A 17,500-nucleotide genomic window follows, 5' to 3' on the forward strand; every position below is an offset into this window, starting at 1 on the left:
ACCAGTGCAGAAGGTTGAAGGAATGACCAATGGCATGGCTCTGGGGGTGGGGCAGGGGGCGGGACATGGGGCGGGACTAACTGACATCAGCTCTCAAGTTCAACAGTACCAGCAATTTTTGGGTAAAGCGTGCACACCCACTCATATTGACATATAAATTCCCATTTACTTCTTTTATGTATGCAACTAAGAGCTCCAGAGCACACCCCCTCTCTCAGCACTGAACTCCCCTCTCTTCCTCTCCTTCTCCCTCTCTGTGTTCCTCTTCCTCTCAGATACGTCCCGCTCCGTGGGGGAGTTTCCTGACATTGATCTCCAGGGCAAAGATCTTCCTGATGGCATTCTGCTGGAGCACCTCCGAGTGTTCCAGCAGCTCTACCGAGAACACTGTGAGGTAAAAAAAACACAGTTCAAAGGTGTGTGTGTGTGTGTGTGTGTGTGTGTGTGTGTGTGTGTAATCTCCAGAATGTGTGTGTGTGTGTGTGTGTGTGTGTGTGTGTGTGTGTTTCAGGCCATATTGGATGTGATTGTGAACTTGCAGTTTCCTCTGGTTGAGACTCTGTGGAAGAGCTTCTGGAGGTCCAGTGAAGGACAGAGCAATGACATGGACACACTCGACCTGTATGCAAAACACACACACACACACACACACACACACACACGCCTCTTATGATATTCATGAGTGTTCTCTGCCCTACATGGTCCATGGCATTTATAGTCATGGTGAGTCAGAGAAACGCTTGCCCAAGGCGTCTCTGGTACTGCTGTGCAAATACGAGCCCGTCCTGCGCTGGTGCCGCAACCGTGACAACTCCCTCTACCAGACACTAGTGGACATCCTCATCTCTGATGTGCTCAGACCAATACCCAGTGAGTTACACAACTCTACACTACACTGCATAACTGTGCTCAGTGTGACTGAAATGTGCTGTGGTGTCTCTTCCTCAGGTGCCTTAACCCAAGCCATCCGCAACTGTGCCAAGAGCTTGGAGAATTGGCTGACCAGTGCCATGATTAACATACCAGAAGAGATGGTTCGCATTAAGGTGAATCGAATGGCTAATACACATACACACACACACACATGCTATATATGTGTATGCACTGCCATATACAAATATTTCCACACTTAGCCTCACTCACAAATTTAGATGTTGTTTGCATACAGGTGGTGTGTGCGGGAGCCTTTGCTCAGACCCTGCGCAGATACACGTCTCTGAATCACCTGGCTCAGGCTGCCCGAGCTGTTCTGCAGAACTCCGCCCAGATCAGCCAGATGCTCAACGACCTCAACAGGGTGGACTTCACTAACGTCCAGGTAGATGGAGAGAGAGATGGCGAGATTCAAAGTTGTAGTAACAAAAAATATCTCTACATCTCTCACTACAAGGATTTCTCCAGCATACATTACACATCACGTACACAAACACACGCGCGTGCACACACGCATTAACTAACGTCACCACACTATCATAAAGGCAAACATTCCTACACCTTCCAACAAACATGCGAACGCACCTGCACACCCAAACTCCAAACACCCCCCACCACCCCCTTGCTGGTGTGCAGGAACAGGCGTCGTGGGTGTGTGCGTGTGAGGAGCAGGAAGTGCAGCGCATTGAGCAGGACTTCAAGCTCACCCTGCAGCAGCAGAAATCTCTGGAGCAGTGGGCCGTCTGGCTGGATGGTGTCGTCTCCCAGGTCCTAAGCCCCTACACGTCCAACCCTACCTTTCCCAAGACTGCCAAGCTCTTCCTGCTGAAGTGGAGCTTCTACAGGTGAGCGCACACAGGGGGGAGACTACCAACCACACAACACTACAGTCCTACATGTACAGCATCTATAGCTACATGTGCAGTGTTTACTCAAGTGTTCGAGTCCTTTGTAGTGATGGTTTCACTGCATGATATCCTCTCCCCCCCCCCCCTCTCTCTCTCTCTCTCCCACTCTTTCACTCGACCCTCTGTAGCTCTATGGTGATTAGGGACCTGACTCTGCGCAGTGCAGCCAGTTTCGGCTCTTTCCACCTGATCCGGCTGCTCTATGATGAGTACATGTATTACCTGGTGGAGCACAGGGTTGCCCAGGCCAAAGGAGAGACACCTATTGCTGTAATGGGAGAGGTACACACACACACACTCAAAATCAATTTTACCATGCATGCATATTTTATGCTTTCTACACTCAAATAAGCAAAATGACATTATGGTATCAAAAGAGAATACATGGATAGCCATTGTTAAGAATATAAATGTTTTCTTATGGGTACCATTGTTAATAGTATATTTGCTTATTTTGTATTTGTAAGTTTTCTAGCCTGGGCCGAAGCCTGAGCACAGCAGACACAGAGAAAGGTAGCCCCGCCCATGCCCCGCCCCCTCTCTGCCCCTTCACCCAATGATGCTTACACACTAACTCTGTCCAGTTTGTCTCATCTAGTAGCAACTATTTCAGTAAAATTTGTCCACCATTAAAATGAATTTAGGTAGAAATTAATACAAATTTAGACATAATGTCTAAAAATCTAGACATTAGATGTCTAGATGTCTAAAAATCTAGACATTAGACTACGTGTCCTAACACGTGGGTGCTTGTGTGTGTGTGTGTGTGTAGAAGAAGAGGAAGAGGAAGATGAGGAGAGTGATGAAGATCAGATGTCTGTTCCAGCTGATGCAGCTGCTATGGGGGAGGAGTCTCTGGAGCCGCCCACCAAACTAGCCAGAACAGACCTGTTCGGCACCACACACAACTAACACACACACACACACACACACACACACACACACACAAAAGCAAGTTAAAAGCACACAAAACTACAATAACCATAACCCACATCTACAGTCTGAAGTAACACACACACACAGAAACAAACATTGTTTTGTGTTCTGTTGTCTCTCGCGTCTCATCTTAGTGCCATGTCATCTGCTTTCTTCATTAGCAGACTGCTCTATGAGAGTTCAGGTCACTCCTTCTCCTCGGCTTGCCTAGTGTAATGGGAGTGATGTCTAATGCCTTAAACTGAGTTCAGTAATTGTGCCTTAAGTATACATATAGCATATTTGTATGATAGTTTGCTGTGTGTGTGTGTGTGTGTGTGTGTTTGTGTGTATGTATGTATATGTATGTGTGTGTGTGTGTGTGTGTGTGTGTGTGTGTGTGTGTGTGTGTGTGTGTGTGTATATATATATATATATATATATATATATATATATATATATATATATATATATATATAATGAGAGAGAGAGTCTCAAATACAGAATGAGAAAATGGGTTTGTGAGAGTGTGAATAACAAATGAAATATAATGAATTAAAAGGCCTATTTCGTCATCAAAGTGGAAAGAAAGAAAACATTTTCGATGAATTGCTCTTTAAGACTCGTTTGTTGTGTTAGACATTCGGGATTTTCATCGCTTCTTGGTGCTTTGTTTTGCTTCTGAAAAGCTGCTGCTATTGTCAGTTTTTAAACTTAAAGGAGCTGGCCAACGATGGCGGACTAGCGTTTAAGTAATGCCGAGCGCTTTAACGCCTTATTAGCACGCTTAGCCGTTTTTATTGGACTATATCCACAATGTTTCATGTTTCGTGTTTCTGACCGTTTCCCGCGTCCGTAAACACACCTGACTCCGCTAAGGGACATGACTAGTCTACGGTAGACTACTGCAGGGTGGCGTCTGTTCTGGAGGAGGGTGGAAAATCATGTAGTATGAAAGTTGGAACTGGGTACTAAAATTAGTCCTACATATGATGCCATAGCAACCGTTTTTGTTTTGTTTTTTCAACAAAACCAGCCATGAGAGAAGTGGGTTTGTGTTATGTGGATGATGATGATATTTGTAAGATATAGTGAACCAAGTGGAGGCACTCGTTATTAAGTACATAATAGCATAAATTCAAAGGACCAATTACCCACGAACAGACCAGTGACATGAACGAGCCGGTTCCTCACCGTCAGTTTGGTTGTTATTGATTTGTCTTTTTGGTTGTGATGGCACATTTTGAGAGATTTTGATTAGATTGCATGTTGCTTAGTAATAGCACTATACTTTTACATAAACACAAAACATGTACATCTGCTGTTGTGGCATGAAAGACACATTGTTTGTTTCTGGGTATAATGCTTGTCATGACTGTGCCTTTGTGCCTTTGAACTATAACCTCAGACTGTAAATGAATTAATAAATTAAGAGGCTTTTCATGCTTATTATTAGAGTATTTATTCTGCTTTGGCAAACAACAAAAACAGTTGTTACTAATCAGGGCTTCGCTGTGGACCGTCCCCTGGGTCAGGGTCCATGTCCTCATGGCCAATCAGGGCGTTGCAGTGGACCGCTCCCCTGGGTCAGGGTCCATGTCCTCATGGCCAATCAGGGCGTTGCAGTGGACCGTCCCCTAGGTCAGGGTGCATATCCTCATGTCCTTTTCCATTTTTCATTTGCTCCGATCTCAATGTTTTTTGTTGTTGTTTGGTCTCTGTTGTCCATGTGTAGTACAATTCATTCTGCATGTCCAACAAAATAAAAACCAAAATTCAAATGCATTATTGCATCTACTAGATACTAGTTTCATGACAATATGAGCCAGTTGTGCTCGCTCTCCTTCACACACACACACAGCCACAATGTGGCTAACCCTGGAAAGTACTAAACATTAATCTTTTCAGTGTTCCTCAAACATATGTGCACACACACAATTAGCCAGCAGACATGTTTCTTGTGTTCTATATGCAGTGTTTCTATCGTATACCTGTTTCTAATGGCAGCTGTAATAGCTAATTAGCAGCTACTTTCATGTGGCTTAATTGTAGATTGGTCAGTGATTTAAAGTTGTGGCCAATGAGAGTACTTGATACAGCAGTTGCACAGATGTATTGGCTGTTGCCTAGAGGAAAAAAAAGCATAAATCTCGATATTTGCTGTTTAATTTAAAGATATAAATTTCACTGTTTATTTTGTACAGGTTGTATTTCAAAATTAGTTTGTGACTAATGTTCATTAAGAGCTAACACAAATTGTGTAATTTCTGTTGAAAGTAACTGTTAGAAGTGTGCAATTTTCTTATGTACTGTTAATACCATGGCAGCCTTAGATGGAGTGTGTCTATAGAGTTTTAACCTGGCACAATCAGTAGGCTCTCTAGCTCTCATTGTACAAACACTTTGGTGCAGTATTTCTATGCAGACTTGTAACTGTCAGTGCGTTAAAGACTACTAACGAATGTATCCTGACACTGAGTGCTATAAAAAGACAATATGTATGTAGTACGCAGTATGATATGTAGGTTACATGATTGCAGGTAAACATACAAAAAAACATTTTAAATTATTTATTATAAAACAAAAGTCAAATAAGACGATATCAAGTCTTGAACTTCAAGTACTGATTTTCTTCTGTGGAACAGATGCACCATCATCAGTACTTACAAAAACAAACAAATGAAGAAAACACAACGCTTCGAGAGTCCCACTTCAAAAGCAAACTCAGACTGGATGCAGCACAGCCTCTCAGTTACAGGCATTCCGGACAGCACGTAAACATGCACAACACAGTCACACGCGTTCTGGGTGTGTGTGTGTGTGTGTGTGTGTGTGTGTGTGTGTGGGTGTGTGTGTGTGTGTGTGTGTGTGTGTGTGTGTGTGTGTGTGTATTGAAGCAAGATTCCACTTCTGGCTTAACTTGTCTGGCTGAATGGGAAAACTTTCTTTAGCCATCCATTTTCAAACTGCTGATACTTAAAACCCAGACAGTTTAACTCGGCCCTCTCTTTCCCCAACTCAACCCACTCTTCAAATCAGCATCACTTAATCTATTAAAACCCATATTTGACTTCTGGATAAGGGTTTAGATGTCAGCAGTATTTAAAGGGAAACGAAGATAAAGTCTGCGACGGCCACTGGAGTCACACAGGTGTGGTGTCTCCGCTGGTTTAACATGGCTTCAAGTTCTGCTAAAAATTCCAAATTTTCAGAACAACGAAGATACGTGAATGGTCACGCAGTGTCACGCGTTACATTAGCATGCCCGGATGAAACCAAACTTGCTTTTGAATTCATAACACTGAAAACATGTAAACAGGCCAAATTTGGTATTTAAACAACAGTTATTATCTGAAACATAGAAAAGACAGCACACTTGGCTTGTGCGTGAGTTTACAACAAAAACAACAGCTGGGCCAGTGCTGACCTGCTGAGGGGTGATGTTTCATCAGTGGACACCCAGAATTCTTAGGCAGTGACTTCCGCTCCAAACCAAAAGCCTTAATCTCTAATCCAACAGAAAAAAAAGGGAAACTACACTACACCTGCATACAAATCAATACCCTAAAAAATACACTAAAAAAAATAATAATAAAATGTTTAAGTTGAGAGTAGACATTAGGAAGACGCACTGTTCGCGTCCACTGTGACAGTCTGAGGGTTGTGTGAGACTCTGATGCAGCTTCCCTATAGCAGCAGCAGTGATCACGACTGACTAGACTTGCAGTGGAAGCTGTTGAATCTGTTCTGCTGGGACCCTGGTCCGGCCCCCATTTTCCTTCCATCCCAGCTCCTGTCGTTGGCCGAGGCCATGCGGTCCCGGGGACTCTGGCTGTGGAGTGGAGCGGAATATGTGGACGGGCACAAAGGGTCCTCAGGATCTGGTCTGTAAACCTCGGACATACAGGAGTCGGAAAACAATTGGCTCTGCCCGTGTGCTGGGGCAGCTTTTTGAAGACATGTCTGTCCCTCTCTCTGTTAGAGGACGATCCACGTGCCTCTATCGCTGTCAGCAAGTATTTGTAGAGTGGTGCCTACAACAAACAGGGAACACAATCACAGTTATTGTACAGGATGCACGCCTGTGTGTGTGTGTGTGTGTGTGTGTGTACGTACCTCTATGCAGGGCTTCGTTGGTCATACGGTTGATGTAGCGTGAGCTGCTCTCAGGAACGAGCCACCTCATAACTGTATTTACACATGACTTCCTGTAAGAACTCCAAACACTCCCACTGAGAGATAAATACAGTAAGGTTTAGATTCAGTAAGAAACGTTTCAATAAGAAACCTCCATTAATTTACATAATTTGGCAGAATGCAGTATGACTGAGTGTGTTGTGAGAAAATTGTCTTCCAAGTCAAATGTCAAAATCCGTCTCTTCCCAAACCCCTGTCTCTTCCCTGACTAAAGAGATGAATTTAAGACCTCTAATGAACAGGAAACCATGCCACCGTTGATAAAAGGTTTGGGTTCAGAAATATCAAGTAACCATAACAACCACTTACACAAAATGAGTAATGTGTGAAAATATAACATTTTGATGAATGCCATCTGAAATGTAAGAACGCTCCAAACAAAATTCCCTCATATTCTATTCTGAAAAATAGAATACGTCTGGAATGGACTTTAAAATTCCATGATATTCCAGAAATTCTATGACGCATGAGAACCCCGTTTGCTGGTAAAGTCGGGCACACCATCCAGGTCAGTGATCTATTCTGATACACCTGAGCAGTGTATCAGGAAGACTGCTTACCTTGTTTGACCTTTGAACTCTGTAAGGTCACCAACACCAATGGTACAACAGGCTCCCGTGTTCAGATCCCAGCTGACCTGGAGGCTGGAGTGGTAGGACTTAGGCCTGACAGCACACACACACGAACACACACGATGTGGGAATGTCACTCGGATTGCGTTGAGCTGAAAGTAATACACCTGTTTGTGTGTGAGAGAAGGAGAGCGTGTGTGCGCGTGCGTCTGCCTACCTGCTGTGCTCCTCGTCGCAGTTGGAGAAGGCTAGCAGCAAAAGCCCGATGTTTATCACTACTATATTTGTCTCTGGGCAAACCTGTCACCATAGAAACAAAGCTCAACAACACACCAGGAGACAAGTTGCCATGGAAATATGAAATGCTTGACTAAACATGCAGAAGTCAAATCAATATGGCACTGAAACAGAGACGTAATTAATTCAACCTGGAGTATCACACACACACACCTCAAGGATGACGACATCGTAGTCGCTAAAGGAGCAGAACTGGGCGACCCACTCAGCGTCGTTTCTGATGACCTCGTTAATCAGGTACTCGAAATCCAGAGTCAACTGCTCCACACACACACACTGAGGGGGATACAGAGACTGAGCGTGTTACAGGAACCACAGCAGGATGCCATCTGAATCCAGGAGCTGCTGGATATTTCATGTTCAGCCAGTCTGGACCATGGAACATGCACGCACACACACCACACACACACACCTGTCCCGTGTACTGTCCTGTAACCAGCTGCAGATTTTGTCCCTTCAGGTCCGAGACAGTGAAAGGAAGCTGAACCTTATCCTCCTCTTCTCCTGACACAGCTATGCAGAAAGAGGGAGAGAGAGAGCAAGTGAGAGAGAGATTCCACGTTTTTTCTGTATTTTTTTCTTGCAGTTATGATGTATATAAACAACACACATTATTGTCCAAAGTACTCTATAAATGTGATCATATATTACATTTTTCAGCTTCCCTCAAGTTTGGGGGAAAAACATGGTTTTTGGGGATTAATTTAAAAAAGAATTAATTCTACACTGATGCCAGGACTAAATCATTTAATGATGAAGGACTAATAAAAACGTCTGTACTAGTGTGTGTGCACGCCTGTACCTTTGTGTACACCTCTATGTTCTCATATGCAGAAACACGTGTACACACATATCCCTTCACAAATAAATGTCTGAACATGTTTGTGTGCTCACCTGCATGTACAGGATATGCACTGTCAGTGTGTGTTTGGGTTTGTACCTGTGCATATATTGTGTGTATAAGTGTGCGTGTGTAGTATGTTTTTAGAAGATGCACTGTGAGTGTGGGTATTTTAGCTTATGACAGTAGTCTTGTTGTGCACACTCGTGTGAGTGTGCTGCATGCGTGTCTGTGGATTTTAATGCATGCACGTGTATCTGCATTTGTGTGTGCGTGCACATGTGAATTTGTGCGAGTGCGCCCATCTGTGTCTCACCACTGTACTGCTCTGCATTCCCAGGTTGCCGGAGTCGGTACCGTAGCTGTGTGTAGTTCACATATATCGGCTCCGACGACGATGCCGGAGAAGTGTGTGGGGACAGCGGGCAGGAAGAGGAAGCCGAGGCAGGAGACGACACTGCGTTACCCAGAACCCCTTCCTCCTGCTCCGGGGGCCACGGCCCACTGCGGTTCCCACCTGACGTGGCTGTTGGCAGGCTGGTTGCTCTCTCCCCCTGCAATTCCTCCTTCCTTTCCTCCACTCCATCTTTCATCCCAGGCTCGGCCCCACCCCTGGGCTTGGCCCCGCCTCTCTGCCCTCCCCCGCTTTCTCTCCTCCGCCGCTCGGCCCCGCCCTCCGCTCCAGCTGCCTGCGCCCGCCGGAAGATGTCTGCCACAAACTCCCGGGCCCGCACGGCCGCCTGGGAGCGTCCGGGGGAGAGGGGCGTGGTCGGGGGAAGGGCTTGCCGGCGGTCAGGAGACCCGTGCGAGGAAGAGGAGGAGGGAGAGGGGCTGGGAGGATGAAGAGAGGAGGGAGGAGGAATCTCCCTCTTCTTGTACAAAAGCTGATGCTTCTGTCCAGACACCTGCTGCTCATCTCCACCTGAGAGAGCACAAAAGCACAGAGGGAAACACACACACCCCATTATTACAGCAAGACACGCGCAAACACACACGCGCACACACGGCCCGTCTGCTGCTCACCAGGGCAGAGGGAGATGGCGCAGGCCACCAACGAGTAGCTGGTGTTGAGCAGGATGACCTGGTCCTTCTTGAGCTGCAGGGCCGGTTGGAAGGTGGGGAAAGGGTAGACCACCTGATAATGAGCATTCAGCACATAGCCATGCTCCAAGCACTCTCCTCCTACACACACACACACACACACACACACACACACACACACACACACACACACACACACACACACACACACACACACACCATTACTGTAACAATGCATAAGAGGAAAAGACGGTTTTGTGGTGGTGGAATGCGTGCACGCTTATGCATACAGCAGATGTGTGTGTGTGTGTGTGTGTACACCAGGGCGCAGAGCCCAAGTGTTGTGTGCGTTTGTTTGTGTGCGTGCGTACCAGTGCATATAGTAGATGCGGTCGGTAAAGGGCAGCAGTGTTGGCAGGGCAGGCCCGGCGGCATGGACGCAATGGTCACGTAAATGTCCCTCATATTCTCATCACTCATCATCATATTCATCGCGGCCGAACTGCTGCTGCGAGTACTGACCCACACACACACACATCCATAATAACTACACACGTTCTAAATCCTCTGCAGAAGAACATAAGGACCGACTACCCCGCTCATAGTCCGATCCAGGGCTTCTCCCCTCCAGCCCCGTTATACTGTCCCCATTCTGACACACTTCATCAAGCCCTTATAGAGCTGGAGGAGGTGTGCAGGAGCAGGGAAAGCCTAATCTGGGACTGCCACTCCAAGGTCTAGGGAACTCAGCGGGCTGAACTGGATCAGCCGTGTGGCACCGAGGTGCCTGCCTAGAGCGCAGGCCGGGGGTCCTCACTTGAAGCCGAAGATGGCGATCTTGGAGTGGTCGTTGTGCCACTCGCACACCGTCAGATACAGTTCGTTGTAGATGTCCTCACCTGCAAACAAACGCACGTGGTGCACCTGAGAGAGAAAGAGAGAGAGATAGATTTTACTTATTTATGTATGGAAAAAAAGTCACTGCAGAAGGTTGGCTTGACATCTTAGGCGGCAATAGTGACTTTCATTTTCATGCATTACAAAATTCGTGCATGGTGAGACCACACCAGCGTTTGGAGCGCCAACAGGCCAGTGAGGTCACTGGCTGAGCCCAGTGACCCGTGGCGGCCCATCAGGGAGGAACGGCGGTCACCTGTTTGAGGCGGCTGTGCAGGTTGAACTCCCACCAGTACAGGTGATAGGTGTAGAAGTCATCGTCCTCGCCGCTGTCGCTCGTGTAGGACAAAACGTAGCGGCCGCACTTCATAAAGCCCAAGAAGATGTGACTAAAACACCAGACGAGGGGCAAACGTTAGCGAGCATGCGCCGCTAGACACTTCCTCTAAATCATGTGTGCATCCAAAAATGCACACATACGCTTAGCGTGTGACTAATGCATTTCTCTTTCTTAATATATTTAAAATCAGTATGACAGGATGTATGAGCAGGGAAGTTAACAAGAGCTGTTCACACAGAGAACAAGTGTCTCTTAAATTTACACGTAAAGCGTCCACATGGACATTGACCGACCACTTCAATATAAACACCTTGCACCTACACGCACTGGGCGTTTTACAGGCCGTAGTCCATCTGTTCGTCAGCTGCCCCCCCCCGGGACCCGTTCATCACCAGTCTGTTATGAACCCCAGGACCACCACTGGGCAGATGTTATTACAGCACTTACTGTGACCCGACCCCAGTAAGGCTGCATAAGGCACAGCAGTGTTGATGCTCACCCTGCCCTTAGGAACTCCTCGCTGACGATCGTCTTTAACGGCACACACACGCGAGGCGGCAGCTTGCGGAATAGTCTCTGAGACAGCTGCCCGGAGAGCTGGCCAGGTGCGACGGAAGAATATCAGAAAGAAAGATATTAACAACAAAAGCAGCAAATTACGTGTTAATACAACCGAGTTGTGCAGCTGTACTCGGCATCTCTACAGCTCCTAACCACTGAGCCTGCTGTCCATGACCACATCACACGTTACCGGCAGTTTAAACAGCAGCGACACAGCAGCTTTGCAAAACTGCGATAGGGGCCCATTACTTGTTATACTAGATGGCTAACTCTTACGTTAAATGGTCAACGCATTCCCAAAACAGGTATCAGGTTAGTTCAGCCAGCTCGCCAACATCACTATCATCACACTGGCCAGTATAATTGTTAGCTAGCTAAGCTAAGTGACAGCGGCAGATAAGACAGTTAACAAGTAACGTTACCTTCCATGGGTAACAGACTATAATATGAAGCCAACACGCAAACCAGCTATTTGCCACTTAATAAATATTGCTTGCGTGCATAAAAGGCCACTAATTCCAGTTACCAACATCAACCACAGTCGTTGTCGCGTTACTAAGACTGTGCAGCTAGGCTAGCTTCCATTTCGCTAAGAGCATAGATGACCACGTATCGTTAACGCCTTTAAACTCGTTATTGTTTCACAAGCGCTGGTTCACACGTTAAGATAAATAATGTTTCGCCGCCGACACGTTTACCTTTCCGCGTGCGAGAAGTTTGACGACGTGGTCTTTGGGTTTTCTCTGTTTTTGCTTCTTGTCCTCTTTTTCCGATTTCGAGCTGGGCGCCATTTTTGCTTTTGCACAATCCTTGGACTTGCCCACCGTCCCTCCCACCTAATTGAACGATTGGGCTGAGCCGCCACACACTGACTCATTTGATTCGTCTAAACATGCGCCAGTCAAAGCAAGAACGTTTTGAACTTTTCTAATTGGAGTATTTCTATATACGATCATTAACTATTACTTAATTGACGTCTAAAAAACGTGAGGTGGATAGTATATATATGCCTAAAAATCATATTTAATGTAAAGCATATTTATTTTAATGTATTTTGAAGTCTTTGATGAAAAGAAAATGTTCTAGACTAATAAAAACTGTTTGAAACAATTTTGTATGGTCCCTTGTGAATGGTTCTGAAGGAAACGCATAGTTTCTTTTGCAATACGACGGGTACGTTGGCTACATGCTACGTGTCCCCTCAGATGCATTTGTCTCTGCCAATGCTGAAGACTACAAGATTTCTAAAAATGACCTGCATAGAGCTACCAAAGAGGCCAAGGGACAATACAGGTTGAGGCACTGCAACACCGTAGACTTCCCGGCGCAGCCTGCAAACAACACTGACTACCGACAGAGGAGCAGAGAGATCACGGACAGTCACCCCTCACTGCCAGATGCGCTGGAAGAGCTGTACACTAACTTTGAGGGCATCAGCACTAAACCAGCCACATCGTACGCATCCCTAAGAAGAACTCCGTGACCTGCCTAAATGACCGTGGTCCGGTCGCACTCACTCTGACTGTGATGAATTGCTTTGAAAGGATAGTCACAACTCACATCCAGTCGTGACTCACATCCATCCCAGACCCTCTGCAGTTTGCGTATCGTCAGAACCGATCTACTGCCAGATAGTTCGGCATTCAGCACAGTCACCCCATATGAGCTCTCTGAAAAGGTCCTCACCCTCTGATTGACACCCTCACGGTACAGTTGGGTGCTGTACGTTCTAACAGACAGACTGCGGTCTGTAAGAATTAGCAACCGCCCTTCCAGCAAAAGAATTGTAAGCACGGGGACGCCACAACGCCGTGTGCCGAATCCTGTCTTGTACTCTTTACGTACGACTGCGTAGCCTCCCAGAGCAACACCAGTATCAAGTTTGCTGATGATACTACAGTCGACAGACTGATCACTGGGGGGGATGAGACGTCATACAGGAAGGATGTGGCAGACCGGGTGGACTGACGCCATGACAACAGTCTCTCCAAGGAGTTGATTGTTGAACCGAAGAGGGTAAAGCTGCATGCGTCACTGTACGTAAACGGTGTAGAGAAACTCCTCAGTGTGAACATCGGTGAGGATCTCACCTGCTCGCACAATACAAACCACCCGATCAAGACGTCGAAGCAGTGTCGCCGCTTTTTAGAAAGGCCGAGGCAATTTGGCATGTCAACCAAAATCCTCAGCAACTTCTACAAACGTGCTGTAGAAAATATTTTTACAAGTGCCATCACAGTCTGGAATGAAAACTCTCCTGCCCAGGACAGGAAGGCACTCCAAGCATGTGATAAGAGCTGCACAGCTCATTTCTGCAATGGCCTTCCGCACTACAGGACATATACTGCACCAGGGTCATCAGCAGGGCCCACATCAACATACACACCTCCAAAAATATCTCTTCTCTCTTCTGACGTCAGGCAAGCACAACAGAAGTGTGAAGGCTGAGACAGCAAGACTTCCTACCACTCTAAACTGTCCAACTTGGTTTATTTCAACACTCAAAACTGTTGAACTCGGGCTCACACTCCACCCACTGAATGGCACTCATCTCTCCTCACACACATACACACTCTTTAAATCCTTTAACTCACTACACACATCATCACTAGTAGCTGCTACCAAGGACCCTTTTGCAGTAACACTGCACTAAATACTGCACTTCATGACAACTGCTCCTTGTATTTTTTTTGCACAAAATGCAAAAGCAACTTTATAACTATGTAACATTTTTTCTGCACTATACACAAGAGCAACTTTATAACTATGTAACAACGAGCCCAAACAATTTTATAACTATTTAATTCTTAACTTTGTACAGGTGTCATAAATGTCTAGTTTAGTCGGTAGTTGTTGTTTTCATTGTTAGATGTCTAATTTTTGTGTCATCTAGATTTTTGTATTACCTAGTTTTTTGTTTGTTTTTCTCTCACCGGTTTATGGAGGATATTCCAAATAAACTTATTGTGCAGTGCAACTGTTTATGCTGTGCATTTGACTATAAAATTCTTGAACTCTCTTGAACTCTTGATTTGAGTCGTAAAGTCGTTAAAAACCTCTTTACGCCACATGCTCAATTGCTCTGAGATCTGAAAACATCTCCTTAGATTGTTATTGTCTGGAGAGATTACGAAACATCGGATTCAATATTCAAATGAATATTAACTCGGTAGTGTATGGTATTTTTGTGGATGATACCATCTCAGAATCGGAAAAAAACATTATATGGATTGATAGTAGTATTGTTAGTTCCAAATTATGGGAAACTAGCAATCAACAGTTTATCTCTGGTGAATTTGTGTATATATATAAATTTGTGTAATTTTATGTGAAATGAAAACGCTAAGGACAATAAACTCACAGAAAAATAATGAAACTTTATGGAACTTTTTTCATTTTTACGATATAAATGTGAAATATTTGATGAATATATTCTTGTATTGCATTAATCTAAATACTTTTTTTAAAATTAAAAGTCAGGCTCGTCCTTCATTCCATATGCCGTAGAGCGTGTCACGTGATGTTGTCTCTATTTGTGTCTTCATAAAAAAATTAATTACAATTTTCAAAATGTAATATGACGTATTCCCTATGTCGTGAAGAACACTGATATGTATTGACTCAACGATTCACTGATAGTTTATTGATCATGCATGCGCGTGAACGGATCACAGGGCGTTTCGCGGCGTCACGTATCCGCAGACGCCAACGGGTGCGCGCACAAGCAACATGGCGAACGTACCTGCCGGTTTGCTTCGGACCTTTCTCTTCGGGAGCGGTCGAGTACTGACAAGAAACACCCGCTTAAACTCAGGGAATGCGAAAGGACCGATTCTGAGTAGAAATGTCGTGACTTCAACATCGGGTGCAATACTCCCCAAACCAGATAAGGTATGTTTTTGTCGCTTTAGCGTAGTAAAGGGGCGTAGGTTATATTACCGAGAGCAAATAAACCAATGGCTGCTCGGAATAGTGTGATTGATGTATTCCGGAGCCAATGAACGTAAATGCGGAAATCGCGTCCGGTATTTCTGTAATAGCTAGACATCTATGGAATCTAATAGCCTACCGCCATATCAGCGACGGTTTACAGGTTCTCCAGCGCTGTGGTTAAACTGCGCTCAGGCGTTACGTGACTTTATCATTTCCCCTCCCCTGTCCAGGCCCCGTTTGGCCTAACGCGCATAACCGTGGTGGTGGTCCCGTTCCTGTACATGGGCATGCTGCTCAGCAAGCACTTCGCTGCCGTGCTGGAGGAGAACGACATCTTCGTTCCCGACAACGATGACGACGACGACTGAACCGGTTCGTGAGCGCGCCCTGGACTGTCCTTTGCCTTACAAAGATCCAGAAGGCCTGCTAGTATGCACTAGACGAAATGCACCGTCACTTAACAGCAGTGTGTTACTTATGTTTGTTTTATAACCATTCTGGACGTTTTTCCCTTTACCAGTAGCTGAATACTTTGTTGTTGTTTTGTTTTCTCAGTGTGGTTGGACAAACGAGTCAAGGATGAGGCTTGCATTCGACCCTCCGCAAGATCAGTGCCATAATGGATGAGTCCATCACATTGTTTACATAGCCTCCTCCTATGCATTGCCTGATTCCAAACTGTCCTTTAAATGTAAGGAAAACTGCTCTCCTCACCCGAGTTAGCAACGACAGTTGCGCCGTTTAACTAATATAACTCACTTGTGCTGGCTCTTTCCTTTTCTTTTTTCTTTTTTAACTTTCTCATAAGAAAACATGGAATTAAAATAATTTATTTTAAATAAATTCTATGTGGCAAACACATACACACTTTAGGGCTTATGTGTTTTTTTTAAATAATGTGTTTTAATGTCTGAAGTTTAAATATATAACAAGGCAAACGATGTCCAGAAGTACCACAGGTTTCAAAGAATGATGCATGAGAAAAATTTTCTTTTTTTAGTCTGCAAAAGTAGCTTATAATTATATAATAATAATAATAATAATATAATTATATATAATTAGCCATCCAATACTGTAGAAACCCACACAAGGAAGCGGAGGTCAGTTCATGTCAGAAGCTGATGGAAGCAACACTCCTCTGTCAAAGGCTTAATCGTGATTGGTGTTGCCTAGGGAATGCTCCTCCTCCCGTGCAGCACTGGTCAGTCTGAGGTGTTCTTTCAGAGTGGTGACCTCTCTCTCACTGAGCCCTTTTAAAGTGCTGAGCTCCACGTACACCTCCTTGTAGCGCTTACTCAGTTCCTTCTTCTCCTGCACGCACACGCAAACATGCCGTACATGTTTATTGCTAGATTATTTTCTATGTATATTTATTTCTGTAAACATAAATATATATATAGGAAATTAACATTTTAGGGTAGTACACAAGTTTCCAGGGAAACAACATTTCAGAGGTATTCACTCCCTGGTGTCTTCTCTCTCTCTCTCTCTCTCTCTCTCTCTCTCTCTCTCTCTCTCTCTCTCACACACACACACACACACACACACAGATGGTTTACCTTTGTTAGAGACTGGATTTCATTCCTGAGGCAGCTCATCTCCTTGTGTAAGTACTCAATCTCATTCTCCTTTGCTCTCAGCAGTATCTGCACCACAAACAGACACACACAGACACACACAGACACAAACAGACACACACAGACACAAACAGACACACACAGACACACACAGACACAAACAGACACACACAGACACAAACAGACACACACAGACACAAACACACAAACAGACACAGACACACACAGACACACAGACACAAACAGACACAAACACACACACAGACACACACAGACACAAACAGACACACACAGACACACAGCTACTCAGGGCAGCTAAGCATAGCAGAGGTTGAGAATGGCTTACATCTTCAATAATTATGGCCTTTACAATAACTCCATAAAAAAAGAATTGTGAGAAAAGGAAATAGGCCCAATTTCTTCTTTCCCACTAGATGGCAGCGTGTCCCCAAAAAAAGTCATCCACATGTCCCTCACTATCAACTTCC

At 45.1% G+C, this 17,500-nt stretch overlaps 4 protein-coding genes across 7 annotated transcripts in view; 2 read left to right on the forward strand and 2 right to left on the reverse strand.

The window, feature by feature from the left end:
* rfx1b (regulatory factor X, 1b (influences HLA class II expression)) overlaps positions 1-4,541 on the forward strand; it is a 12,779-nt gene extending 8,238 nt beyond the window's left edge. For both annotated transcript variants that reach the window (XM_035534929.2, XM_035534930.2), the window contains exons 9-18: positions 1-122; positions 276-394; positions 512-621; positions 719-870; positions 949-1,046; positions 1,169-1,318; positions 1,570-1,778; positions 1,970-2,123; positions 2,309-2,354; positions 2,614-4,541. The exon at positions 1-122 is cut by the window's left edge and continues 6 nt beyond it. In XM_035534929.2, the coding sequence (XP_035390822.1) occupies positions 1-122; positions 276-394; positions 512-621; positions 719-870; positions 949-1,046; positions 1,169-1,318; positions 1,570-1,778; positions 1,970-2,123; positions 2,309-2,354; positions 2,614-2,753 (1,300 nt within the window). In that variant the 3' untranslated portion in view covers positions 2,754-4,541. The remainder of the gene's footprint in view (positions 123-275; positions 395-511; positions 622-718; positions 871-948; positions 1,047-1,168; positions 1,319-1,569; positions 1,779-1,969; positions 2,124-2,308; positions 2,355-2,613) is intronic.
* A 770-nt stretch (positions 4,542-5,311) lies between these two features.
* On the reverse strand, positions 5,312-12,476 carry dcaf15 (DDB1 and CUL4 associated factor 15). The gene is made up of 13 exons (XM_035534991.2): positions 12,201-12,476; positions 11,441-11,538; positions 10,858-10,990; positions 10,522-10,628; positions 10,076-10,221; positions 9,687-9,845; positions 8,980-9,585; positions 8,235-8,335; positions 7,976-8,098; positions 7,743-7,825; positions 7,514-7,618; positions 6,873-6,988; positions 5,312-6,790 (listed from the first exon to the last, which is right to left on the reverse strand). Exons 1-13 carry the CDS (start codon positions 12,291-12,293, stop codon positions 6,735-6,737), a joined length of 1,926 nt encoding a protein of 641 aa, XP_035390884.2. The 5' UTR covers positions 12,294-12,476; the 3' UTR covers positions 5,312-6,734.
* Positions 12,477-15,201: 2,725 nt separating this feature from the next.
* smdt1b (single-pass membrane protein with aspartate-rich tail 1b) lies at positions 15,202-16,307 on the forward strand. 2 transcript variants are annotated; one of them, XR_003412187.3, is made up of 3 exons: positions 15,202-15,393; positions 15,666-15,864; positions 15,991-16,307. XR_003412187.3 is itself a non-coding variant. In XM_027031818.3 (3 exons), the coding sequence occupies exons 1-2, from the start codon at positions 15,232-15,234 to the stop codon at positions 15,801-15,803; spliced, it is 300 nt and encodes a 99-aa protein (XP_026887619.2). In that variant the 5' UTR covers positions 15,204-15,231; the 3' UTR covers positions 15,804-15,807; positions 15,991-16,307. The 2 variants fall into 2 exon arrangements, 1 of the variants encoding a protein (XP_026887619.2); XM_027031818.3 differs by having other exon boundaries at positions 15,204-15,393; positions 15,666-15,807.
* A 36-nt stretch (positions 16,308-16,343) lies between these two features.
* The window catches only part of triobpa (TRIO and F-actin binding protein a), a 12,474-nt gene continuing 11,317 nt past the window's right edge, over positions 16,344-17,500 (reverse strand). Inside the window, exons 10-11 of one of the 2 annotated variants that reach the window (XM_081701529.1) lie at positions 16,995-17,081; positions 16,344-16,746 (exon numbers count right to left, since the gene is read on the reverse strand). In XM_081701529.1, the coding sequence (XP_081557655.1) occupies positions 16,585-16,746; positions 16,995-17,081 (249 nt within the window). In that variant the 3' untranslated portion in view covers positions 16,344-16,584. The remainder of the gene's footprint in view (positions 16,747-16,994; positions 17,082-17,500) is intronic. The other variant, XM_035534970.2, reaches the window with a different exon arrangement.

This window comes from Electrophorus electricus, chromosome 18 (assembly GCF_041902795.1).
Source record: "Electrophorus electricus isolate QZ-2024a chromosome 18, ASM4190279v1, whole genome shotgun sequence".
Lineage (NCBI taxonomy): Eukaryota > Metazoa > Chordata > Actinopteri > Gymnotiformes > Gymnotidae > Electrophorus > Electrophorus electricus.